The sequence below is a fragment of the Microcebus murinus genome, chromosome 10 (genome assembly GCF_040939455.1).
Source record: "Microcebus murinus isolate Inina chromosome 10, M.murinus_Inina_mat1.0, whole genome shotgun sequence".
Classification (NCBI taxonomy): Eukaryota; Metazoa; Chordata; class Mammalia; order Primates; family Cheirogaleidae; genus Microcebus; species Microcebus murinus.
In genome coordinates, this window is record NC_134113.1 from 9,768,333 (window position 1) to 9,796,044 (window position 27,712).

Consider the following 27,712-nt stretch of genomic DNA (forward strand, 5'->3'; position numbering starts at 1 on the left):
CTAGAAAAGGCAGAGTGAGAACAGAAGACACAGAACCCAGCCCTGTGGAATGAGACATTTAAAGGTCAGGGAAGGAGGGAAACTAAGGAAGTGTGGCATCACTGAAGGTTTCAAGGAGAAATGTTCAACAGCAAAGATGACATATGGTGAGACTGATGCTAGGCCAGAGGTCACGTCAATGGACAAGGGGACAAGTTAGGGTGCTAGCAAATGATTGGTTGATGCCCCATGCTGGCAGCCACAGTAACTCTGCCATTGGATGGGAGAGGGGTATCCTAGATCCCTGGGCTCCAAGCCTCTCCATTCCCAGTCCCTCAAATCCAAGATTTCCACCTTCCTGTTTCAGTCCTGGCAGAATTTGAGACTGGTGCTACAGTAGTTCTTAATTGGGGGAGGGGGTATGGATCCCTCTGAAAATCTTATCAAAGCTGTAAAACCCTCCCATTAAAAAGATGCACCCTCACCTGTATCTGTACCATTGTGCAGAGGGTCCCCTTGCTAGGACCCAAAGTGGATGATTTCCTGATTATTGCCTCTAATCCTGCACTCACTCCATCATGCCCACACAACTTTCTATTTCCGTTCTTCAGTGACAGTCCTTTCCTAATCCAACACTCAGCACAAAAATTCATAAAATTGTTGTAGTGATTACAAGAGATAATGTCAAGGAGACAGCACCATTTACTTGGGTACTCCTATGGTAGATTTGGTTAAGGCATTGAGGAAGAATTTTAGCCAGAACCTGAAAGATGTATCTGACTAAACAGGTAACTGAAAATATACGGTAGCTCAAAGGAAAAACAGAACACCTCCCTGAAGGAAATGGGGTAAGGGAAGTGAGATATGGCTGATTTTTTCCCCTTTTCTCCTGGAGACTTTAAACAGGATTTTTCTCAAATTGTCTCAAACCCTGAAACCATCAGCAACCACTACTGGGCTCCACGTTCAAGTCCCATCTCGAATCTGGCTGCTTCACCTCCTCTCCTGCCGCCTCCTTGGGCCCAGCCTTGCCCTCTTTCTCAAAAGCCAGTTGGATCATAGCATTACTCTGCTCACATTCCACAATGGCTTGCTTTCTTGCTCACCCAAAAGTCCTTCTTCACTGCAGAACTGCCCTACCTACTGCAAGATGTTTAGGGTCCCTGGCTCCAGTCCGTTAAGGTGCCAGTGGTGGCAGGGAGATCCATATCACTGTGACATCCAAATGCCCCCACCCTTAGTGCCCTCCTGCTTGACTTTGGAAGCTGGGTTTCCTCCTCCAGCCAGAGGAGTCCAGCTCACACTGACTCAGGCACAAATTCCCACACCAACCAGTAGGTCCCTGAGAGGTCCTGGCTAGTCCCAACTCACTGAAGCAGCAGGGCAGAGGAGTTAGAGCAGAAGGAGACTGTTTCTGTTACAGGTTGGCTTTTGCCAGGGCCTGGGAAGGCTGGAATGCTCTCCTGCAAGGATGACATTTCCCCACAGGCTAAAAGTTCTGTGTTTTGATGGAGCAACAGAAACTTAAGACTCCACGCTCCATTTACTTCTTGAGGAACTCATGCTGCTTTTTTCAGTCATTTTGGCCACAGAGAGATTATTTAACATCATTTAATAAAAAAGTAGTGTAAACAGGAAAGTAGCGCAAAAATATAGTGTTGCCGTGGAAGGCTGGTGCTTGCTGCTGAGCAGCTGAAGCTAAAGGAGGTGGTGGATTAGGGGAGCAAGTTTTCTTCAAAAGCAGGGAGAGTCACCTGAGGGGCAGAGAACCAAGAAAGACACTCTTGGTTCTGAGACCCCCTGATACGGGCCTCTTTAGAGCTGGTGCCACACCCCAGACACCAGCGTAAGGGGACGAGATGATGAACTCCAGCTGCTTCTCCCAACAGTGCCTGTCCGAGAGGGTGATTCTGGGCCACGTGTACTTGTCTGCCTATGTGTATAGAGAGCACCAAAAGGCTTACCATCCCCCAAGGCCTCCCTGAGGCCTGGTATCCCTAGGCCATGCATCTGGAGCCCCTTCCTAGTCATTGCTCTGGCCTGGAATCTCAGTATCCTCCATCGCATGTCACCTTCCTACTGCCAGCCCAGGGTGCCAGTGCCTGTTGGCTCCACTATATGATACTCTCTCACACGTCCTAATATACTAGTTTGGCTAAAAAAAAAAAAAAAAAAAAATCTGCTCAGCCGCACGCTACCCTTCCCTGATCAGTGGCTTTCTCCCTGCTCTCCTAACGACAGTCTCTGAGGTCTTCATTTTCTCCTCCGGCTGACACTCTTCAGTTCATCCAGTTCCTTCTCCATGAGGTGGGATTCGGCAGTGGTCTCTGAAAGCTGAAAGCAAAGCAGCAGGCTGTTACAAATGGCATTTCTGGACTATGTTCTGGGTTGTCAAGGCCAGCCCTATGCACTGAGGAAATGCTCTTGCATTTCTCTGACACTGCTGGCCTCCTTGGTGGGAACCCTTTGTAACCACCTGATGAGACAACCCAGGACCACAAGTACTTGAAGAATATTCACAATCCACTCTGTCAACAATCTGTCATCTATGATGGCATGGCGCTCCCTGCATAAAGGACAGCAGGCCTCAAAGGAAGCAAAAGACAGATATTGGTGACTCTAAGACTAAAGGATTAGAGATTAAGTTGCTTTTATAGCTCACATAATGGCAATTTAGGGAAAAAAATGCTTGAAAAAGAATGCCACTTTCCTCATCAGGATCTTTTAATGAACTTTAGAGTAGAAGATGGGAGACACGATAGGGACAGAGAGACATCAGCTCTGTAAAGTACGGGTCAGGTTTCTGTGAAATAAGGGCTACCTTCCTGAGCAACGCACTCTGCCAGGTGCTTTCCTTGCTCTAACGTACTACTGAGTTACACACTACTACTATATTATGCCCATTTCGTTGCTGAAGAGACTAAGCCACAGAGCGGTTGGCCAGCAGGGGTCTGGGCAAGAAACCGAGGCTGATCTGCTCTTACCCCCTCAGCGAGTGCCTCCTCTTGATCCTCCTTCACGTGCTCTCTAGACCCAACATGCCGCTGGTTCTTAACAGTGGACAACGGGTGCTAACGCAGTGGTGGCCCCTCAGCAGGTCTGTGCCGGCTACTGATTGAGGCCCACTTGGTATGTGACACCTCCAAGCAACAAGCAGGCTGTTCCTTTTTCCTGGAATGTCTTCGTCCCAACCTCAGTTTCTGCTGTTATTCTTTTTTTTTTGACCAAGAGTCTCACTGTTGCCTGGGCTAGAGTGCCTAGCTCACAGCAACCTCAAATTCCCAGGCTCAAGCAATTCTTCTGCCTCAACCTCCCAAGTAGCTGGGACTACAGGCATGTGCCACCACACCCAGCTAATTTCTTCTATATATTTTTAGTTGGCCAATTAATTTCTTTCTATTTTTAGTAGAGATGAGGTCTCACTCTTGCTCAGGATGGTTTTGAACTGCTGACCTTGAGCGATCCGCCCACCTCGACCTCCCAGAGTGCTAGGATTACAGGCATGAGCCCCTGCTATTATTCTTATGTATTCAGTTCAAATATCCCTTCCTCTGTGAAGCTTTCCTGACTTAACAAGATTAATCTCTCTCTCTCTCTCTCTCTCTCTCTCTCTCTCTCTGTCCTACACCAAACCCTGCACAGACTCCAACTTTTGCCCTTGCCACAGGCACTGTAATCATGTTGATTGTCCATCTTCCCCTCTAGATTGTGAACCCTTGAGGGATAGGGACTATGTCTCTTGTGTATGTGTGTGTGTGCACACACAAAGCAATGTACCTGGGCAAACTGGCATTGAGGAGATACCTGTTGGATTAAATGACTTGAGGTGGAGCCACCCAGAAGAGAACCTAAGCATCCCTTCCCCGTTACCTGCCTCACCATGTCTAGCAGGATGTCCACTTTCAACCGCAGGAGATTGTTCTCTTCTTCCAACTGCTGGTTCCGCCTGCGAAGGCGCTGAGCCTCCCTCCGGTCCACACCTCCACTAATCCCCATCTCTGGAGGAAGGACAGAACCAATGGTTAAACCAGTAGAAAGGGGTTTCCTTCCAGAATCTTGTTTGACAAAATGGTAGGAAATGCAGCCCACCTGCTATCCACTGGCCATTTTCAAACTTCAGGCTTTGCCCTGTCAGGTTCATGGTGGGGGTTCCGTAGTCAAGGCCCAGCTCCACCTCCCTGGTTGAACGATCCAACTGTGGGTGAGACACTGTGTAACGGCTTCAGCAGCCCGCAGAGTATGGGCCCTAGTCCCAGCTCCTCTTCCACTAACTCTGTGACCCCAACAACTCATTTCTGTAGTCATTACCCAGAAGCTTTAATGACTTTTTAAAAGGCCCAAAAATCAAATAATATACAAAAAATTTTTAAATTACAAGAGAGAATAAATGTACTGCTTTATACATTAGATGTTTTCCAGAAAAGATACATATGCTGAAATTTGTAATTTGAATTATTTTGTATCTATTAGACACTTAACAGTTTAAGGAATCCAACTGTAAATTTTTAATAAAGTGAAAAATCTGTTTTAAATGTCATATGCCCCTAACATATCACTTGCTTAATATGGAGCTACCTATGCCATGGAAAAGGCATAAAATTCTAACACTCAATTAGTAGTAGTATTTGCTCTTTAATGTGTGACAGTACAGTTTATATGTTCATTTGTACAACTCACTGAGCACCCACCTGAGTCAGGACTAGGTGCTGGGTATTCAGTGATCACTATGACCAGCTCTGCCTCAAGAGCAGCTTGACAGGAAGAGTCCTTCAGGTGCTTAAGTATCCCTTTCTCAGGCCTCCCTTGACCTTCCTATTTAAAATGACAACACCATTCCCACTGTCCGTCCATTTCCTACCCCAAGCCTATGCTTCGTTTTTCTCCATAGCACTTATTACCATCTGATATAAACTTACTTTCTATACCCTTCCCTGTTAAAATATTTGCTCTATGAAAGCAGAGATCTGATTTTTTCTGACCTCGCCTTAATCCACTTCTGTATGCCCAGTGCTTAGAAGACTGCCTGGCACACAGACAGTTATCAATTAATAGCTCTTGAATTAATGAACAGGGAAGAACATTCTAGACAGAGGGAACAGCATGTACAAAGGAGGCTCACATGAAGCTTGGGTGGCTGTAGCATAAGGTGTGTAAAGGGCACAGGCAGGAAGGAGACCTGGGACAATGTAGGACAGGCCTTTTGTGCCAAGGTCAGTATCTGGGACATTATCCTGTAATAATGGGGGACTTGGTCCCGACCACAGCTTCTCACACCTGTCAGCCTATGTAAAGCACTACATGCCTCTATGTCACAGTCAGAGACAAATGTCATGTAAGCATGCTGCTGCTCTTAATGCCGTGGAGTTCAGAGAGGCTGTCCAGAGAGATCACAAGGTTCATCTGCATTTTTTAAATTTTTAATTATTATGGGTATATAATAATTGTATAAACATGTAGGGTACATGTGATAGTTTGATACAGGCATATAATGTGTAATAATCAAATCAGAGTAATTGGGGTACCCATCACCTCAAGCATTTATCATTTCTTTGTGTTAGGAACATTCCTTAAAGTATTCAATAACATATTGTTGACTAAAGTCACTTTGTTGTGCTATCAAATATTGTCCATCATTTGGCACACAGCAGAGAGGAAAGGGAGCCTCAAGGCCTGAGAGCCCTGGAAACTGAGACTCTGGGCCTCTGCCTAGCCTGCTTCACTGAACACCCAGCCCTGGCCACAGTAAGGCTCCCCCACCACGAGTTTAACTGGGGACTGGGACAATGGACCCCATGACCCGAAAGCTGGGGTTAATGCTCAGCCCTAACAGCCTGGCTGTTCTACCCTACTCACCTGTGAAGAACTAGCTCTGCAGGAAAAGGTCAGATAGAGAAACCAGGGTACCTCCCTTCTTGGTGTGTGACAGCCAGCAATGGCTAATAGGATTACGGTAGAAATTAGAACCCAGTATTTGGTCAAAGATGCTCAGAAGACTTCAGTAAAAAAGTGAGGGTGACTGTGTATATGGAGTCTGTCACAGATGGAGGGGAGGCATCTCATAGCTGGGAATAGAAGGTGATTTCCATGTGTTCTGACTTTATATAATTTTTTAAACTCATAGAGTTTATCCATTCAAGTAGTAGTAAGTTCTTTGGAAAGTTACCATTTATTCCAATGCTATTGTCATTGCTCCCAAAATTTTTAGAACATTTCAACTGTTTTAAGAGCTGTGACATATCCATTTGAATGCCATTAATGGTGCAAACCATCATCCTTTGACAATGAATTTGATTCTTAAACATGACTAAAACCAATTCCTGTCCAAGTCATGGAAATAAAGTGGACATGAAATTGGATAATATTTTTGGAGCCAAAAATTATAATGAAATTGACTGTCTTATTAGGTTCTTAGATAAGCTCTGACAATAATTCCTATACAGGAGTTCCAAAATGTTCTTTTTTTTTTTTTCTTTTTTCTGAGACAAGAGTCTCGCTTGTTGACCAGGCTAGAGTGAGTGCGGTGGCATCAGCCTAGCTCACAGCAACCTCAAACTCCTGGGCTCAAGCAATCCTTCTGCCTCAGCCTCCCAAGTAGCTGGGACTACAGGCATGCGCCACCATGCCCGGCTAATTTTTATATATATATTAGTTGGCCAATTAATTTCTTTCTCTTTATAGTAGAGACGGGGTCTTGCTCTTGCTCAGGCTGGTTTCGAACTCCTGACCTCGAGCAATCCGCCCGCCTCAGCATCCCAGAGTGCTAGGATTACAGGCGTGAGCCACCGCGCCCAGCTCCAAAATGTTCTTACCAATAGCAACGGTATGAATTGAAAGGATGCCCTCCTATGACAATGGCTCTGGAGGGGCACACTTTCCACTCAGAGACCAGGCTTGGCACTCCAGTTACACTCACACCAGGCTGAGCCTGGTACTGACACTCACGGAATGCAGGTTGGAGAGAGAAGCAGACTTCCGAGGAGGCGTCTTTTTCGGACTGAATGTATTCCCAAAGAGAGGCATCTTTGGCCTAATGAAGGAAAGGCCAATGCTCCCTTCTCCTAGGGTCAGAAAAAGTCAGAGATACAAATAGTTGGATCAGTGATCTTATGCCATTGTCCTCAAATCATGAAAACATATTTTATCATGTTGCTATTAACAATCCTGGTGCTATGGTTTAAATGTGCCCACCAAAACTCATGTTGAAATTTAATTGCCATTGTAAATGCTATTAAAAAGTGGGAGCTTTAAGGGGTGATTGGGCCATGAGAGCACCATGAATGGATTAATGCCATTATCATGGGAGTAGGTTAGTTACTCAGGAGTGGGCTCTTGATAAAAGAGTAAGTTCAGCAGCCATTCCCTCTCTGTCTCATGCACACGCTCGCCATGTGATGCCTTCTGCCATGGATGACCCTCACCAAATACTGGTGCCATGCTCTTGGACTTCCCAGCCTCCAGAACTGCAGGCCAATTAAACTTCTTCTTTATAAATTACCCCGTCTGTGGTACTCTGTTATAGCAGCAGAAAACAGATTAAGACACCTCATAAATACCTCCCATGTGTTGAATGCTCACTATGTGCTAAGATCTTTGCATGTGATATCTCCTTTAACTCTTACAACCACCCTCTGACTAGCTCCCCTATTCTCTCCATTTGACAGATGAGGTTTAGAAAGACTAAGGTCTTAAGGGGGAGCCAGTATTTGAACCCAGGTCTGTGTGGCCCTACAGTTTGTATTAACCACAGGTAAGTTTGTCATAAGTTGCCATCGCCAGCTTTACAGTCTAGAGCAAGGCATGCACTCTCTACTTATTCCTGTACACTGGTAAGAATCACACTTGGAGCAATAGCCTCTGCATATACTCTATTTTAAAGAAATAAAGCTATGTATAGTTCACTTCCAGATTGATAACAGTGACCCTCACTTGGTCTGTATGTCAAAAGACCTCCTGTCCTGTATGGGAGGTGAAATGTTCTAATAAAGGGGTAGGTTCACAACATGGCAGAGGTGACAATGCCACCTTGCCCCTGTACATTTGCATTCAGCATATTGTAACTTATTGCAATTCACATAGGCCTAGTTAAGTAGATTTACTGATATCACCCAGATTTTGGGTAGATAAAAAGTAGGGAGAAGCAAACTTTTTATTTAAATATAATACAAATAGAAAAGTCTACAACACATAAGTGTAAGGCTTGGTGAGTTTTAACTACACACACACACACACACACTCACAACCACCCTCCAGATGAGGATACAGAACATTTCAGCACCCCATAAGCCTCATCCAACAACTTTACATACATGGACTTGTATGGTGTGGCTTCTTTTGCGCCTGGCTTCTTACATTCCACATCATGTTTGTGAGTTTTATCCATGTTGTTGTATGGAGCTGTAGTTTGTTGCTATATGATATTCTACTGTGTAAAGACATCAAAATTCATTTGTCTATTCTACAGATCATGGACATTTGGACTGTTTCTAGTTTTTTACTATCAAAAATAGTATATTTCTGTACACATATGTATACTTTTCTAATTCCATACTTAGGGGTAGAATTATTGAGTCATAGAGTATTCATATATTTAGCTTTAATAGATACTGTCAAATGGTTTTCCAAAGTGATTATACCAATTTATATTCCTACCTGCAGTTTACAAGAAACTACTGTCAATATCTGGCATTTTCTGTCTTTTTCATTTTACCCACTCTGGCAGGTATGCAGTAGTACTGCACTGTTTAATTTGCTTTTCCTCAGTAACTAATTAAATTGAGCACCTTTTCATATACTCCTTTACTTCTTGGACATATATGGATATTCTCTTTTGCGGTATGCTTATTTAAGTCTTTTGCCATTTTTCTATTAGGTTGTCTGTCATTTTCTTACTGATTTGTAAGGGTTCTTTATATACTGCTGGATACAAGTCCTTTGTTATATATATGTACAGTACTGAAAATATCTTCTCCCAATCATTTTTTTTTTATTGGTTTGTTTATTGGTTTCTTTTGAGTTTTGGTTTTTTTTTCTTGGAGACAGGATCTCACTCTGTCACCTAAGCTGGAGTGCAGTGGTACTATCAATCATAGCTCACTGTAGCCCAAAACTCCTAGGCTCAAACAATCCTCCTGCCTCAGCCTCCCAAGTAGCTGGGACTACAGGCATGTGCCTCTGTACCCAGCTAATTTTTAAATTTTTTGAAGAAACCAGGTCTTGCTTTATTGCCCAGGCTAATCTTGAACTCTTGGCCTCAAGTGATCCTCCAGCCTCAGGCTCCCAGAGTGATGGGATTACAGGCATGAGCCACTGTGCCCGGCCCCTTATTGGTTTCTTTTTATCAAAGAAGTTCTTAATTATAATGAAATCCAACTTATTATTTTTTAATGATTTGTGTCACATTTAAATATTTTTGCCTGCCTCAAGGTTATGATGATTTATTTTATGTTAACTTCTGGTAATTTTATTGTTTTGCCTGTCACATTTGGGTCCACAATTCATCTGGAATTAATTTTTGTATATGGTATGAGACACAGACTAGAGTTCATTTTTTCCTGTATATTACCCAATTTTAACTTATAGCACACAAGTAGCTTAAAAATATTCCTTCTAAGAAACTGTAGACTCACAATAACAACAAAAACACAAGTGAACAAAAAGAAAAAGCAGAATTCTCATTTTTCCTCCTCATAGGTATAAAGTCTTCCTTCACCACATTATGAAATAAAAATAAATAAATTGGCCAGAAAAGTTGAAGGGGGTCTTGTTTTCAAGACTATTTAAAACAAGGTTTTATATCAACTATCATTAAAAGATAACTCACAGTAAGAATCATTACAATCAGCCAGATGTGCATCCAATAAGAAAATGAAAACTACTGTGCTGTTTTCATCAAGGTAGAAATTAATTTAACTAAATTTATGATAAAAGATTAGAAGCCTCTTTGGAAGTTTCATAAAATACAATACAGAAATATATGTATATATGATTTATAAATAAATAAATAAAAATAAAGATTTTGGGGTATGTGGTCATGACAGTTTTACTGGTAGGTATGTATTTGTAATTAAAAACAATTGTATACAGCACTTCTGGCCTGTAAAAATAAATAAATAAATAAATAAAAACAACTGTAAACCAACAACCTAGGGGATAGCACTTAGGCCTGGGGACAGTACTTTAGGACTTGGACAAACCAGAATGCACCCACCCAATTTAGTAGTGGAGGGGACAAGGGTATGGACTGAGCTGTTGATGGGGGTTGAAACTATGCCACTGTCCAAAACAGTTGGATGTTGGAAGGCCCTGGCATTGTTTCTGCTGGAAAAAAAAGAGTGGAAGAGGAGAAAGCATTAATCTTATGTCTATAGAGGACAGAATAAGAATAAAATATGAGGAATATCCAGGAGGAAAGACCTTAACAAAGAAAAGGGCACAAAACATAACTAACAAAAACTAACTAATATCACTTCCTGTGTATCCGCTATGAGTGAGGCCCAATTCTGGGTACTTCATATATTTCTTTCATTCCCTGCAGTAACCCTCAGAGGCAGGTATTTTCCTATCCATATTAGAGATGAGAAAACTAGGGCTTATGGAAGCTAACCAATTTTCCAAAGGTGCACAGCCATAGTCAGTTGGCTAAAGATATATATATATATCTACACACACACATATATAATTATCCTTATATTAATTACACATGAGAGAGAAAAATAATGTGTGCAGCACATCATAAAAAGATGCATTTTCATCTATCATATTGACGAAAATTGAAAATTAAAAAGATGAACACTGCCCATTGCTGGTGAGAGTGTGAAGAAAAACACTTTCATTTACTATTGATGGAAACGTAAGATGCTATAATTCTTTTGAGGGCAATTGGGGAAAACCTGGCAAAATTTTAAACGTGTATACTTTTAGGACAGCAAATCTACTTCTAAAATTTTACCCTTCAGAAAGACTTGGACATACACATATGTTCTCTATTGTTGATAACAGTGAAAAAAAAGAAACAAACCAAAATGTCTACCAATTATTGGTGTAGCCAAATAAATTGTGACACATTCTTATAATAAAATAGTAAACAGCAATTAAGGACAGTGAGATAGCTGTGTATGAACTGACCTGAAAGACCTCCAACACACTTTAACACTAAGAAAGCAAGTTGAAGAACAATGTATATAATGTAATCTTGTATGAGAAGACAAAATAAAAATAAAAGCAAGAATACATGTGTGTATAAAAAACAAACAAAAAAAAACCCCCAAAAGATCTGCAAGGATACACCAAACTGCTCCTAGTAGTTAAATCTGGGAAGAGGAGTAGGATGATTGACTTGAATGAAATTGCCATTTTACAGGATAAGAATGCTCAATAGTAGCAATTTCATGTGGTACAATATAATATAAAATTATATTAAAGGAATATACTCTGGATTTAAGGAGTTATTACACTGAGAATATATCCATGTATTACTTATGAATAAAAAACAGTTAAGCAGACCCTGGTACACCAACCATCTAGAGGCATTTGAAGAAGGAAAAATAAGCCAAGTTGTTCTTGCCAAGTCCCCCCCTGCGCTAAAAGCTCTATGCCTGAGCACATCACCTGAACCCAACAGATCAGGTTCCAGGCCTGCTCTGCCCCTTAGTTGCTTGCTAAACCATGGCCAAGTTGTTTACTTCTCCAGGTTTTAACTGGGGGCACCTCACTAATTCTCACAACTCTTAAGCCAAGAACTGTCATCCACATGTTACAGATGAGGAAAGGTCTGGTTTAGATTCCTTTTAAATCAGATAATCTAATAATCCGCAAACAACTCTGGCTGAGATCCTGGGGTGTTGTGGGGCATCAGTGTGGGCCTGAGGTACAAGCTGTCCCCTTGGCCCAAGGCAGCCTTCTTTCTAGTGAAACTCCTGGGAGAGAGGGCCCAGCACAAAGGAAGGGAAGGGAGAGTGCCTGGTTCCCAGTCATCACTCTGCAGCTCACCCCCAGTGGGCCTCAGCATTTCTCCCCCCACCCCCAGACTCAGCCTTTTTATTTGAAATCAGGAATAATTATGGCACCCAGCTCACCAGACAGCATAGTGCTTTAGTGTTTATAAGAAGCAGTGGCACTGGATGCTCACGACGACCCTGGGAAGCAGATCAAGTGAGGGTGTTCCCATCTACAGATAATGATACTAATCACTAATCATGTGCAAAGCTTTCTCGTTTGCAACAGGACATAAAATACCTTCTCTTGTTTTAATTCTAACAAGAAGGTAAGGGAGGAGTCTTTGGCTTTCATCGGATTCTCAAGGGGATACGTGTCCCCCAAAGAGTTAAGAGCCAGCCAAGTACACGTCTCTCAGGTACAGGGCCACCAGGGCGGTCGGACTCAGGTAACGGCTGTGAGCAAACGTTCACACTCACGATCTCATTTAATCGCCGTCACTGTCGATGTTACGGAGGGAATTACTGCCCCAATTCACCATCGCAGAAACACACTTAGAGGAGGGCGGCGACGCGCCAGGGGTGAACCCGGCCCCCCGCTCGCGTCGCAGCACCCTCCTGCCTACCGCGTCACTCCGGGGAGGCCCGGCGTCCCCTCCTCGGGCCCTCAGGCGAGCTCAGGCCTCGCTGCCCCGTGACGCCAGATCGAAGACTTACCTGACGCGTCCCAGAAGCTGGGGTCCAAGCGCACTTGAGACCCCCACTAAGGACCCCACCAGGGTCCCAGTCACCCCCCGCGACCGCGGCTCGCCATCCCCGCCACCCGCCCGCCGCGCGCACGCGCAGCCCCGCCCCGGCCTCTGCCACCGAGGACACAGGGGGAGCCCGGCACGGCGGGGCAACACGAGCCTGCGTGAAGGACCGTTAACTCTGGAGAACTCCCCTCGGCATATTAAATATCGCCTACAATGGAAATGTCTTCTGGGGACCCACGTTATAGCTCGGACGAGGAACTACACCCTCCAAACGGACACATTGGTCTGGTCCTCAGGCCCACAGCAGCGGCGGTCACCGTGGTAACGGCGTCCCTGAGACAGCTCGGTGGCAACGACGGCTCCTTTGTTATGGGAAAGGGGAAAGTGGTGACCGCGCCCAGCGTTGCCTGGAGAACTCCTGGACTCACAGTGGCAAAATGGGCCTCTCCCCGACTCCCCTCCTCCTCCTCCCGACCGCAAAGCAAAGGGCACCCTTCCTGGTGGATGTGTGGGCAACGGGTGTCGGGTCCCTGTCCAGAACTTTGCGGGGTCCCCTGAGGGACCCGTGGTGGAACTGGCCCCGGGTTCGTCAAATTCCGCTGATGCTTTCAGGTAAGACAGACAGACGGACAATGACCATCTCCAGCAGCGCGGGGCTCAGGGCAGGCCTGCCCCTCGCCACCCCTGACTTGCATCCGGCTGCTGCAAGGGAGGGAAACAGACCCAGGACTGTTTCAAGGTCGCACAGTGAGCAAGAGGCGGAGAACTGGAGAATCAGCTCCAGATCTCCTCAAGTCCTATAAGCGTGTATTATTGGTTCCATTTGATAAATGAAGAAACTCAGGCCATTCGAGGGATAGTTACTGGCTGCCTAATGGGTGTCCCAGATCATCCATCCAATCAGGGACAGGATCCAAGGGACTCCAAAACAAAAACAAAAACAAAAACAAAAACAAAAAAACCCACAAAAATCTGTGGAACTCCAAAGTCAGCATTATTTTTACATGCGCAAACATGTTAACTTTTAAAAGGGGACATTCAAATCTCTACTGCCCGAACGTGTGCTCCATAAGGGCAGAAAGTTTCTTATTCTTCCACTTATCTGCCCCCAGCACACAGCACAGTACTTGCCACAGGGTATTCAGTGAAGCTAGTTTTCTCCCAGCTCCTTTTTTCTTCCCCAAGTAATGGTGGTAAAAGCTTAGCATGTTTTGGAGAATACTTATCCTAAAATAGTGTGACGAAAAATTCCAAAGGGAACAGAATGTATATTTTAACCATTTTTCTTAGGAATTGTGGTAATCAATTCTCCCATTACTCGTTAGGCATGAGCAGTAATGTTGAACCAAAGCAAGAGGCTTCTTGACACAGTTGCCCTAAGCCTGGCTTCTCAGAGAACGTATTGCCGTTTTCCAGGTATGCTGGAGAGTGGGTGAGAGGAAAGTGAGAAGCCCTAAAATGCACCTGCCACTTCTTTTCTCCCTCTTCTTTGCCTGTATGGCTAACAGCTGGGAGCAGTGGGCAAGAAATAGTTTCGACCTGGGCCTGGGCCAGCCTTTCCTACAATCCAGCTGACTTGGGACAGCCCAAGATAGATAGCTTCTTTGAACTAGAAAGAAATGTGGTGAGTGAGTCTAAAATGAATCAAATATTGAATGAACTTAATCCCTAAGGAAAAATTTGCCTAATGGAGAAAGATGTAGGAGCAGATCATCCCAGTTCAATGTTATAAATCCTGTAGTAGAGAGATGAAAGCAGAGCCCTGGGCTTTGTCCTGATGGTACATGGTACTAATGGGCTAGAATAATTTGAGATTTTCCAAAAGATGTAGCACCCGGGCTTAGTCAAATAGTGGGAACAGAATGTGCAAAGGTATAGAGGCATGAGGAGCATGGCATGGTAGGGGACCAGGAAGAAGTTCAGTGAGTCAGGCATAGAGGATGCATGGCTGGGGAGAAAAGGATAGAGCAAAGGCTTGAATGGCAGAGAGGGAAGGAGAGTATGGTGAAAGGGCACCTGCCAAACTCAACCTTTTCTCTCTTCTTCCATTATGCTTAAGCTTCTTGAGGGCAGGATCTAAGTCTTTTACTTTATTTTATCCAGACCTATAGACTAGGCTCTGGACACCAAGGCTCACAAATGGAGTGATGGGTTACTAGCCAATAAGCAAGGACTCAGGAGAGCAGGCAAGCCAGAGTGTTCTAGAGCCAGAGAGGAAGGGTAGTGTTGGGGCCCATTTTCTGAGAGGGAGCAGAAAGCCTCAGGTAGCTCAGGGGCCTCATGCTGAGGAGATGGACCCAGTATCCCAGAGTCATAGCATCTGCAAGCTGGAAATGGTCAACTAATTCAAATCTATTACTTTTACAGTTGTGGCTAAGAGAGGCAAAGACATTTATTTTCATTTCTAGTTTGGGAGCTGACTTGCTGGGTGGTCTGTAGCCCTGGCCTTTTCAGCACTCTAGTATCCTTTTTTTTTTTTGACACAGGATCTCACTCTGTTGCCCAGGCTAGAGTGCAGTGGTGTGATCATAGCTTACTGTAGCCTCAAACTCCTGGGCTCAAAGCTCAAGTGATCCTCCTGCTTCAGTCTCCTGAGTAGCTGGGAGTACAGGCACATGCCACTGCACTCAGCTAATTTTTCTATTTTTTGTAGAGACGGGGTTTCTCTCTCTCAGGCTGGTCTTGAACTCCTGACCTCAAGCAATCCTCCTACCTCAGCCTCCCAGAGTGCTAGGATTATAGGCATAAGCCACTGTGCCTGGCCTAATCTCCTTATTTTTGTAATAAAACAAGAACAATTGGCCAGGCGCGGTGGCTCACACCTGTAATCCTCACACTCTGGGAGGCTGAGGCAGGTGGATCACTCAAGGTCAGGAGTTCGAGACCAGCTTGAGCAAGAGTGAGACCCTGTCTCTACTAAAAAATAGAAAGAATATTAATTGGCCAATTAAATATATAGAAAAAAAATATATAAAATATATAGCCAGGCATGGTGGCGTATGCCTATAGTCCCAGCTACTCGGGAGGCTGAGGCAGAAGGATGGCTTAAGCCCAGGAGTTTGACGTTGCTGTGAGCTAGGCTGATGCCACGGCACTTTAGCCCCAGCAACAGAGTGGGACTCTGTCTCAAAAAAAAAAAGAAAAGAAAAGAATAAAAGAACAATTGTCATCATGGAAGAGGGGGAGTGGCAGGTATCAGCAGGTTGAAAGAACAAGTCCACATACCTTGAAATCCTTAGTTAAGTAAGAATGGGATTCTCAGATAAAAGCCTTTATTCCCCACGTAAGCACGGGACATGTGCCTCACCATCAGTCCTGCTTGAAAAGTGAGTGTGCCTGGCCTTTTCCTTTTGTGTTTTATAAGTTAGTTCTGTGCTATTTGTGACTTCCAGGAGACTGACTGAACAGAGAACAAGATTGGTGTGGAAAATGAGAGGCTTTTAAAAGTGGAAATTTTTTGTTTGTCACCTTACAAGAAGTTGGACAGTGAATTGTTTCAGGAAGATGGAGATCATCAACATCAAGGCCCTACCGGTGACCCCAGTGGATGAATACCTGGGCTTCTCTTTCGCCTGGCACGGAATGCAGAGCACTATGAGGAAGGAGTCAGAGCACAGTCCACCCGGTATCCTTCCAGTGGTGTTGCTGACAGACCAAATATACCTAATTTGAGTCATGCTACAGAGATGTAATCAGTGCTGAAGTCTATAAGACACGTTACTCATTAGCTCGTCCCTTTTACATTCATTAACGTTTTCCCATTACTTAAGCCCAACCTGTCTTCTAAAAGAATTTGAGACCATGAAGGATTGTTTGACTTGAGGTTTTTACTAATGTAATCAGAAAGAGCCCAAAAGGAAGAGGTAATGGAAGTTATTTGTTAAAAGAGAGAGAAGAGAAAAATAGCTCATTTTTTGTTACCTTCTTTCCCTTCTACCTTCCAAAGAATTATAGTTACAGATGTTATTGATTTATAGCAACTAGGAAGTCATGGTTCAGCCCTCTGCCCTCAGACAGATGAGCGTAAGATCCAGCTTTTTCTTTTTATTTTTTACTCCAGTTGACCTTGTCCTTGCCTCTTCCCACCTGCCAGCCCTTCTACCTGGGCTCAGAGTTTGCCCCTCCTGGCATCATCCAGGCTCCACCAGCATCTTACTTCCCTCGCCCTGTCTTCATCCATCCTCATCTCACTTCTGACCCTGAGTTGTATCCCAGGGTCACAGAACCCTCTCTCTGGAGGACCTTAGAGCTTATCCAACAAATAACCCTCTCAGATGATAAATAATCCTAGGCCTTTCCATCTCATCTAGAGCTCATTTACCTTCAAGTCATGCTGCCACCAGCCAATCCACATGTATCTCTCTCTGCTCTCACCTTCCACACCTCTCAGAAGCCTTTCTTAAGATGAGCCCAAGTGTGATCCCACCTGAATCTGCTTCGGGGTCTTACTTTGCTGGGCCTCTTTCTAATACCCCCTCTTTCTTCTTAATCCCACGCTCATCTCTACCTAACGATCCATTTCACTTTCTATGATTTGTCATGTCCCCTCTTGGCGTCTTCATTTTTCAAGTATCCTTCAGTTTGTAAGAACACTTAGGGTAATGGAAGTAAGAATGAACCTTGCTGTATGTGAAGGGAATGAGAGGTGATAGGATTATGGGGCTTTTACCAAGGATGTATCATCTGTCAGTTGAGACTAAGACAGAAAGAAATGCCAACGTTGAGAGGGCAACAAGAGGGACCATAGAACTGAGCAGATTTCCACAGTGATAAACAAGGTTGAGGTTGAGATACCCTCTGAGCCAATCATCCCTGAAATCGCTCTTAAAGAAATATTCTAAAATATGGGAACAGCTCTCTATGTGACCATGTGCATCACAGCACCATTTATACCTGCAAAAAAGTGTAAGTAATTTAAATATTCAATAGCCAAGAAACAGTTAAATGTATTAAGGTGTATCCTCTAAATGGGATAGTATAATGTTGTTTAAAAACGATTATTATAGCCGGGCGCGGTGGCTCACGCCTGTAATCCTAGCACTCTGGGAGGCTGAGGCGGGCGGATTGCTCGAGGTCAGGAGTTCGAAACCAGCCTGAGCAAGAGCGAGACCCCGTCTCTACTATAAATAGAAAGAAATTAATTGGCCAACTAATATATATATAAAATTAGCCGGGCATGGTGGCCCATGCCTGTAGTCCCAGCTACTCGGGAGGCTGAGGCAGCAGGATTGCTTGAGCCCAGGAGTTTGAGGTTGCTGTGAGCTAGGCTGACGCCACGGCACTCACTCTAGCCTGGGCAACAAGAGAGACTCTGTCTCAAAAAAAAAAAAACGATTATTATGAAAATTGTTTAGCCATGTAGAAAATGCTCATAATAATGAGTGAAAGAGAAGTCAGAGTAGTAAAACAAGCATACACTGAGATTATAATTATGTAAAAAGTACGTATACAAAAAATACTGGGAAGAAATCTCCCCAAATCCTAGCAGAGTTGTTAAGGTGGTGGCACAAAGAGGTGGGAAAGTTTGCAAAGAAAATAATGAAGTGGAGAGGCAGGGTGGAAAGAGCTGTCATCCTCGCCAGGCACGCCCCACCCCGTTGTGCGCGTGTGCCCACCACCCGGAGAATTCATTCCCCTTAGCAGACTCACCGCCCAGCGTGCGTGATTGGCTCCATGTGCCAGGTGAACCAAAGGATTGCAGAAGCAGACCTGACTGTCAGCACGCTGGCCAACAGCCTGGTAAGTGACGGGTGTGGGACCTGAGGCAGGGCTTTCCAGGAGGAAGGGCTCGGGGATCATCGAGGTATCGCAGTGCCCTGGGGCCCTCCATGTATTTGAAAACATGTGTACACAATTGAGGACTCAAAGTTAATTTTTTTTAAAAAATCAATGAACTTTAGTTTTTTAGAGCAGTTTTAAGTTCACAGCAAAATTGAGTGGACAGTACAGCGTTTTCCCATATACACCCTGCACCCATACATACACAGCTTCCCCGCTATCACCATTCTGCACCACATCGGCACATTTGTCACAGTCAATGAGCTTTGGAACATTTGAATGATTACTGACACATCATGATCACCCAAAGGCCATAGTGTAGATTGGGTTGGAGGTATAGTGGTGAGCACAGCTGCCTTCCAAAGGCCATAGTTTACATTAGGGTTCATTCCTGGTGTTGTACGTCCTGTGAGTTTGTTTCACTGCCAAAACTCTTCTGTGCTCTGCCTAATCATCTCTTTCTACCTCCTAACCCCTAGCAAACACTGATCTTTTTACTGTCTCCATAGTTTATCCTTTTCCAGAATGTCATATGATTGGAATCGTACAGTATGTGGCCTGTTCAGACTGGCTTCTTTCACTTAGTAATATGCATTTAAGTTTCCTCCATGTCTTTTTATGGCTTGATAGCTCATTTCTTCTTAATTCTGTAGAATAATATTCTATTGTCTGGATGTCCTACAGTTTATTTATCCACTCACCTACTCAAGGGCATCTTGGTTACTTCCAAGTTTTAACAATTAGGAATAAAGCTGCTATAAGCATCTGTGTACAGGTTTTTGTGTGGATGCAAGTTTTCACTTCATTTATGTAAATACCTGGAAGCATGATTGCTAGATTGTAGAAGAGCATGTTTACTTTTGTAGGAAACTGCCAGATTATCTTCCAAAGTGGCTGTACCATTTTGCACATTCCCATCTGCAGTGAATGAGAGAGAGTTCCTGTTGCTCCATATCCTCACCAGCATTTACTGTTGTCAGTGTTCAGATTTTGGCCATTCTGGTAGGTGTATGGGGTATCTCATTTCTCTGATGACATATAATGTGGAGTATCTTTTCATATGCTTATTTACCATTTGTGTATCTTTTTTGGTAAGGTGTCTGTTCAAGTCTTTGGCCCTTTTTAAATTGGGTTGTTTTCTTATTGTTAAGTTTCAAGAGTATTGTGTATATTTTGAATAACATAATCCTTTACTGGATAAGTCTTTTGGAAATATTTTCTCCCAGTCTGTGTTTTGCCACTTCATTCTCTTGACAGTTTCTTTCACAGAAAAAAGTTTTAATTTTAATGAAATCCAGCATATCAATTCCTTCTTCCATGAATTGTCCCTTTGGAGTCATATCTAAAAAGTCATCATTAAACCCAAGGTCATCTAGGTTTTCTCCTATGTTATCTTCCAGAGGTTTTATAGTTTGCATTTTACATTTAGGATTGTGATCTACTTTGAGTTAATTTTTGTGACTCTTGGGGTTTTTAGCTCTCAGATTGTCTGCACTGAGCCTCCAGTAATTCGTTAGGTTTTCCTGCTGGTTCCTGTGGAGGTTTCTGCTTGTGGTTTCTTCTCCTGTAAGTTGCGATTCTCTACATCTGCCTGTCTGTCTCTCCAGTTTTTGGGTAGCAGTTTGCCCTGTGACTTCACTTTTCTGAAAGATCTAAGAAGAGTTGTGACTTCTGAGCTCCTTACATGTGGGACCAGAGACTAGAAGTCTGAAGGTTAATTTTGATTCACTTTTATAACAAAAATATTAAATAAATAAAACAGTCCCTCCAATAATCCTTAAGCGCATGTGTGCATGTGTGTGCGCGCACACACACACACACACACACACAGAATTTGGTATGGGGAGGCAGGAGTTCTAAAGGTTACACAGTAGCAATTGTGTAGCACAGCCCCCAGAAGATGGAAGAACATTGGCATGAATCATCTTATCTGTGAGTGTCTTTGGCTATCTTGGGTTTTGGCAACAGTGTGTAGTTGATTTTTATTTTTAACTGCATTTAAGAAATCTGAGGCATAAATCTAAAATTCTCCAAGATATGCAGATAGATTTAAAAATGAGAGCAACAAAGAGGTGCCAACCAACCAACAAGTCACTACTAAGGACCTGTTCCTCAACAGTCTCGGATACATGTTTGGGAGCTCAGTTCCACACATTGCTCAGACTGGACAGGCCCAGCGCACCTGCCTCCCCCGACGCGTGGTGGCTGTGAGGGGGAGGAGTATGATGATTTACTCTTTGGTGGGAGATCCTGTATGCTGAGGACAAGTTCATTCCCTCCCCTGCAGGTTTTTCCTCTACCCTAGAGATCTACCCCTGGCAGTCTGTGGGGCCAGGCCCAGGCTGCCCTTGTGTTTTCCTTGGTCCCCACCAGCTGGCCCAAGCAGTCCTCTGCCAGGGTCTGCACTTGCACATGGCAGCCGCCAGCTGGAGCAGAGGAGCAGGGACTCATTTTACCAGGGTGTTAGCTCTGCAGCTCACCACATTCCCACCGCACTACTGTTCCTGTGTTAGCTGCCATCGTGGTCTTAATTTGGCCCACTTCAGTCTGTCTCCAGACACAATGCCAGGGACTCAGGCTAGATTAAAACCCCAGTTGTCTGTCGGCAGTGCAGTTCTGTAGATTGAGAGGAAGGCCTTGTCTGTCAGTCTCCCTTGGTCCGATCCTAAGTCCACTGTACTTTCCTGGCTCTCTCAATCCTCCTCTTCCTCCTCCCCTCCTCCCCTTCCTCCCATGCCTCCTCTCCCCTTTCCATCCTCCTCCTTCCCCTCACCTTACTCCTTCCCATCCCTTCTCCCTTTCCTCCCTCTCCCATTATGTCCTTCTGTTTCTTTGGTCTGTCTTATCCCCACCCTTTTACTTCCTGCCTGTTTACTCCACTTAAACCTTCTCACTCTTTCACACTTGGCATTTTGCTTTCTACCAACTTCCTCATGGTCTTGAGGTGGTGATTTGCCTCCATAGATTTTAGCTTCACCCTCAGTCCAACTTATCTAGTACCGACTTTTGGGGTCAGTTGAGCTCTTGAGTCAATCTTTTTCTTTTCTTTTTTTTTTTTGGAGACAGAGTCCCGCTTTGTTGCCCAGGCTAGAGTGAGTGCCATGGTGTCAGCCTAACTCATAGCAACCTCAACCTCCTGGGCTCAAGCTATCCTCCTGCCTCAGCCTCCCAAGTAGCTGGGACTACAGGCATGTGCCACCATGCCCGGCTAATTTTTTCTATATATATTAGTTGGCCAATTAATTTCTTTCTATTTATAGTAGGGACGGGGTCTCGCTCTTACTCAGGCTGGTTTCCAACTCCTGACCTCGAGCAATCCGCCCGCCTCGGCCTCCCAGAGAGCTAGGATTACAGGCATGAGCCACTGCACCTAGCCCCTCTTGGAGATTTTTTCAAAGTCACAACTATTGACCTACCCCGTTCTTTCAGTGGCTGCATAATATTCTATAGTTTGTTTATGGCATAGTTTATTATTTAAATATCCCCTATTAATAAATATTTCAGTGCTATTTTCACCATAGTGAACATGTGAATATTTCTGTACATGTATCATCTTGGAGCTCATCTGTGAATGTTTTGGAGAGAGACCACTAGCTTCAGTTTCTCCTATGCCACCACTAAGCAGCACTTAGAATTAAATTGTGAATGAAAGCAAAATATATACTCACACTATTTGGAATGATTCCATGTAAGTTAAAAAGCATCCTATTAATATGTGTGTATACGTACATTCGTTTATTTGTAAGAGATGGCATATCACTGGAAGCATAGGCTCTAGAGTAAGACCATCAGAGTTTCTGTTCCACTCAACTGTTCTCTTGCATTGTGACATTAGGTAAATTATTTAACCTTTGAGTCTCAGTTTCCTGTGAAAGGTGATAACCTTAATAATGTACTGGCTCATAATGTTGCAGGAGTTAGATGAATTAAAACTCACACAAGGGCCGGGCGCGGTGGCTCACGCCTGTAATCCTACCACTCTGGGAGGCCGAGGCGGGCGGATTGCTGGAGGTCAGGAGTTTGAAACCAGCCTGAGCAAGAGCGAGACCCCGTCTCTACTATAAATAGAAAGAAATTAATTGGACAACTAATATATATATGTATATATATAAAATTAGCCGGGCATGGTGGTGCATGCCTGTAGTCCCAGCTACTCGGAGGCTGAGGCAGAAGGATTGCTTGAGCCCAGGAGATTTAGGTTGCTGTGAGCTAGGCTGATGCCACGGCACTCACTCTAGCCTGGGCAACAAAGCGAGACTCTGTCTCAAAAAATAAACAAACAAACAAAAACAAAACTCACACAAGCCCTTAGTGTAGGGCTTAGAAAAATGCCTGGCTCACAGCAAGACATGATATGTGTATAAATGTGTAGGAAAGATACATGTGGGCATGTATGTGGGCAGATACATGCCAATGGTTAGCAGAGGCAGCTCTGGAGATGGGGGTGGGATGGAAGGTGGGTAAATTTTTTTTACTCCATATACTCCTGTAATATTTGGACATTTTAAGATAAGAATGCACTTATAGGCCGGGCGCTGTGGCTCACGCCTGTAATCCTAGCTCTTGGGAGGCCGAGGCGGGCGGATTGCTCAAGGTCAGGAGTTCAAAACCAGCCTGAGCAAGAGCGAGACCCCGTCTCTACTATAAATACAAAGAAATTAATTGGCCAACTGATATATATAGAAAAAATTAGCCGGGCATGGTGGCGCATGCCTGTAATCCCAGCTACTCGGGAGGCTGAGGCAGAAGGATCACTCAAGCCCAGGAGTTTGAGGTTGCTGTGAGCTAGGCTGACGCCACGGCACTCACTCTAGCCTGGACAACAAAGTGAGACTCTGTCTCAAAAAAAAAAAAAAAAAAAAGAATGCACTTATAGGCCAGGTGTGGTGGCTCATGCCTGTAATCCTAGCACTCTGGGAGGCCGAGGTGAGCAGATTGCTCAAGGTCAGGAGTTCGAAACCAGCCTGAGCAAGAGTGATACCTCGTCTCTACTATCAATAGAAAGAAATTAATTGGACAACTAATATATATAGAATAAATTAGCTGGGCTTGGTAGTGCATGCCTGTAGTCCCAGATACTCGGGAGGCTGAGGCAATAGGATTGCTTGAGCCCAGGAGTTTGAGGTTGCTGTGAGCTAGGCTGATGCCTGGGCACTCACTCTAGCCTGGGCAACAAAGCAAGACTGTCTCAAAAACAAAAAGAATGCACTTATATGTCACTTCTGTGATTTTTTAAATAATAATTTTTAAAACTAGGAAAAAGAATGAATTTACCCTCCCAGAAGCAGGATCTGGTGGCTTTTCAAGATTGCTCCGCATTGGCATAGCTCCTTGGGCTATGGCATCATTGCCAGTCAGAACCAGGATGGGGTTGTCAGGAGCAACCTTGGGTCCCCACATGAGCTAGAAAAAGGGAGCCCTTGCCCATCCTTCCTGCTCCTCTGTCAGAAGCCAACTGCCTGCTGCCAGCAGAACCCATCCCTGGGCTACCCTGTCCACCCTCTGTTGGACAATTTGCCATGCCCTTTATACAACAGACCTTGACTGTGTGGCCATTGTCCCCAGATCAGCACCTATAGCCAGACTGGTTTCTCTAGCATCTTCCTGCCCTGGTATAATAGATGGTACCTAGCACCTGGTGCATAAGAAGTGCTTAATAGATGTGCACTGGCGAACGAATGATCCAAAATGATCTCATTTTGAGGGAGGTCAGCTGAGGTCAGACCTCTGAGTCTGATGCCCAGGTCTCAGGTTGTGTCCTATTTCCACCCCCCTCCTTCCATACCCTAATTGGGGTTTCCCTCTTGTCCCTCTCATGGGTTTCCCTCTAGGTTCTCATGAACCTTGCTTAGCTCTTCTTTCCAGACTTACTAGTTTGCCCACCATCACAGCCTTGCCGTTTACTTCAGCTCCCAGCCTGTAGGTCACCACCTCTGGAAAGGCCTTCCCTGACCCCTCAACTCCAAGACTCATGTAGGCATCCCTTCTGGGCATTCTCCTGGCATCCTGTCCCTCCCCATGGCAGCACCAACCACCTTGTCATTACCGCCTTCTTCCCCACCAGTCTGTGAGCCCTTGGAAGGCAGGGACAGCATTCACTGTTACATCCTCAACATCTGGCACAGCATTTGGCTTTTAGTAGGTGCTCAGGAAATGTTTGTGGAATGTATGATACATTCACACATTCTAGTTTCTCACCTGTATTTCAGTATCCTATTTCTAGCCACCTAGAGCAGTGATACTTCTACCTAGCTAATATTCAGACTCTCCCGGCAGGTTTTAAAAACTAAGAGAGCTCTCAGATAGTAAGTGGGAGAAAAGAGCAAGATACAGAACAGTGTGTCTTGTATGCTTCTGTTTAGACAGGATGGATGTCTCTGGAAAGCTATGCCAGGAACTAGCTTGGTTGCCTGTGGGGATGGGAATTGCACAAGGGGTAGGTAGGAGGGAGATTTTTGACCCTACTATTTGATTTTATACCATGAAAATTATTTATTAGTTTTTAAAATTGAGGTAGAGAACTATATTCACGAGCCACAATAAATACATAAACAATTAGTACCCAACACAGACCTAAGGAATAAGTATCTCTGATATGAGGACCCTAGAATCTGTTTATTTGAATAATTCCCAAATGATGCTGGCCACTTGCCAGATCTGAGAGTTGCCTCCCCAGGGGACAGCCCTACTTGTGGGTCCAATGCTGGTCTCATCATCTTTCTCCTAAAACTTGCTCTTCTTCCAACATTCAACAATCCTTTCTCCTCTCTTTCTGTTCTTATCTTGTCCATCCTTCCAAGTCATCTGCTACAATGACACCTGGTAAGGATCAGAGACATTTTCATATTGCTCCATTGATACACACCCATCCAGTTAATTCACCGTGCCTTATCTCACTTAATTAGAGCAACAATGTTAACATGTAGACTTACCAGTGTGACCCCTACACACACACATACATGCACCCCTGCACACATGTCCAGTAGCCTTTAATTCAAGTGGACTGGGGAGTGCTCATTCAGGAGAAAGGTGGGGGAAGCCTGGAGAGGTATTTCACAGTTTATCAAGCTGAGGAAACTAATGCCTTATCATGTATGCACAACACCCGTGCTCACCTCTTCCAGGCAGTCCTCTGTGGCTACTCCAGCCCATCCTGATCTTACTTGTTTGAATCTTAAATGCAGCAAGTTAGCACTTAATTGTTCCATGTGTGTTAATTTGGCTCTCCAAATAAGATTGCAAGTCCCTTAAAGGCAAGAACACAGAAGCATACTTCTTTGTTAACTTTGTTATCCTAGCATATTGCTAGATTCTCAGTTGACAATTGATACAACTTCTGGGTCACTGACATGCATTTTTATTTCTTTCCTTTTCAGGGAGTTGGAGGGTGGGAGGGTTGGGAGGAGCCAGAGATCAAGAGAAGTCTCTCTTGAAAGGTCAAGGGTATGACAATTAATGCTAATATCTATGCCTTATCGAACAGCTCCTATCTGATAGCTTCTGTGCTAGTGTTTTTATTTTTTTATTTTTTTTTAATTTCGGCATATTATGGGGGTACAGATTTTAAGGTTTCAATAAATGCCCTTTCCCCCCCTCCCCCACAAGTCTGAGTTTCCAGCATGACCATCCCGCAGATGGTGCACTGCTCACTCATTATGTATGTATATACCTACCCCCCTCCCCACTGCCCAATACCCTATTACTGTAGTACCCATGTGTCCACTTAGGTGCTGCTCAGTTAATACCAGTTTGCTGGTGAGTATATGTGGTGCTTGTTTTTCCATTCTTGGGATACTTCACTTAGTAGTATGGGTTCCAGCTCTAACCAGGAAAATATAAGATGTGCTATATCACCATTGTTTCTTAGAGCTGAATAATACTCCATGGTATACATATACCACATTTTATTAATCCATTCTTGGATTGATGGGCACTTGGGCTGTTTCCACAGCCTTGCAATTATGAATTGTGCTGCTATAAACATTCGAGTGCAGGTGTCTTTTTTATAGAGTGTCATTGGATCTTTTGGGTAGATGCCCAGTAATGGGATTGCTGGATCAAATGGTAGATTCACTTGTATCACTTTAAGGTATCTCCATGTTGCTTTCCACAGAGGTTGAACTAGTTTGCAGTCCCACCAGCAGTGTAGGAGTGTTCCTCTCTCTCTGCATCCACGCCAGCATTTGTTATTTGGAGAATTTTTGATAAAGGCCATTCTCACTGGAGTTAAGTCATATCTCATTGTGGTTTTGATTTGCATTTCCGTGATGATTAGAGATGTTGAGCATTTTTTCATATGTTTGTTGGCCATTCTTCTGTCTTCTTTAGAAAAGTTTCTGTTCAAGTCCTTTGCCCACTTTTTAATAGGGTTATTTGATTTTTTCTTGCTGATTTTCATGAGTTCTAAGTAGATTCTAGTTATCAGCCCCTTATAAGATGCGTAGGATGCAAAAATTTTCTCCCATTCTGTAGGTTGTCTGTTTACTTTCATGACTGTTTCTTTGGCTGTGCAGAAGCTTTTTAGTTTGATCATGTCCCATTTATTTATTTTTGTTGCTGCTGTGATTGCCTTTGGGGACTTCATAAACTCTTTGCCTAGGCTGATGTCTAGGAGAGTGTTTCCAACATTTTCCTCTAGAGTTCTAATAGTTTCATACCTTAGGTTTAAGTCTGTTATCCAGCGTGAGTTGATTTTTGTGAGAGGTGAAAGGTGTGGGTCCTGCTTTAGCCTTCTACAAGTGGCTATCCAATTTTCCCAGCACCATTTATTGAAAAGGGATTCTTTTTTTTCCCCAGCGTATGTTTTTGTCTGCTTTGTCAAAGATTAGATTGAGAACCAAATTAAAGACTCAATTCCCTTCACAATAGCAACAAAGAAATTAAAGTACCTAGGAATATACTTAACCAAGGAGGTAAAAGACCTCTACAGGGAGAACTATGAAACACTGAGGAAGGAAATAGCAGAGGATGTAAACAGATGGAAATCCATTCCATGCTCGTGGATTGGCAGACTCAACATCATTAAAACGTCTATACTACCCAAACTGATCTACAGATTCAATGCAATATCTATTAAAATCCCATCAGCATTCTTCACAGATATAGAAAAAATAATTTCACGCTTCGTATGGTACCAAAGAAGACCCCGTATATCCAGAGCAATTCTAGGCAACAAAAACAAAATGGGAGGTATTAATATGCCAGATATCAAACTATACTACAAAGCTGTAGTAATTAAAACAATCTGGTATTGGCACAAAAATAGGA

General features: G+C 43.9%; 2 protein-coding genes across 3 annotated transcripts in view; one reads left to right on the forward strand and one right to left on the reverse strand.

Moving 5' to 3' along the window:
- Positions 1 to 1,576: 1,576 nt before the first annotated feature.
- Positions 1,577 to 12,772, reverse strand: CBY1 (chibby 1, beta catenin antagonist). Of its 2 annotated transcripts, XM_076006986.1 has the most exons (6): positions 12,630 to 12,772; positions 7,398 to 7,489; positions 6,922 to 7,037; positions 4,069 to 4,174; positions 3,859 to 3,977; positions 1,577 to 2,313 (listed from the first exon to the last, which is right to left on the reverse strand). In XM_076006986.1, the coding sequence occupies exons 2-6, from the start codon at positions 7,411 to 7,413 to the stop codon at positions 2,233 to 2,235; spliced, it is 438 nt and encodes a 145-aa protein (XP_075863101.1). In that variant the 5' UTR covers positions 7,414 to 7,489; positions 12,630 to 12,772; the 3' UTR covers positions 1,577 to 2,232. The 2 variants fall into 2 exon arrangements, with proteins under 2 accessions (XP_075863101.1, XP_012597212.1); XM_012741758.3 differs by lacking the exon at positions 7,398 to 7,489.
- Positions 12,420 to 27,712, forward strand: part of FAM227A (family with sequence similarity 227 member A) — a 71,364-nt gene continuing 56,071 nt past the window's right edge. The window contains exons 1-6 of the mRNA XM_076007833.1: positions 12,420 to 12,583; positions 12,913 to 13,054; positions 13,206 to 13,279; positions 14,084 to 14,099; positions 16,115 to 16,292; positions 18,324 to 18,406. Coding sequence (XP_075863948.1) covers positions 12,420 to 12,583; positions 12,913 to 13,054; positions 13,206 to 13,279; positions 14,084 to 14,099; positions 16,115 to 16,292; positions 18,324 to 18,406 — 657 coding nt within the window. The remainder of the gene's footprint in view (positions 12,584 to 12,912; positions 13,055 to 13,205; positions 13,280 to 14,083; positions 14,100 to 16,114; positions 16,293 to 18,323; positions 18,407 to 27,712) is intronic.

Bases quoted from the DNA above. Each gene is read 5' to 3' on its own strand.
- CBY1 (XM_076006986.1), bottom strand. The intron at 4,175-6,921 runs GTGAGTGTCAGT...TCTCACCCACAG, and splicing joins CTCTCTCCAACCTGCATTCC to TTGGATCGTTCAACCAGGGA. The intron at 2,314-3,858 runs GTGAGGCAGGTA...CTTTGCTTTCAG, and splicing joins TGGACATCCTGCTAGACATG to CTTTCAGAGACCACTGCCGA.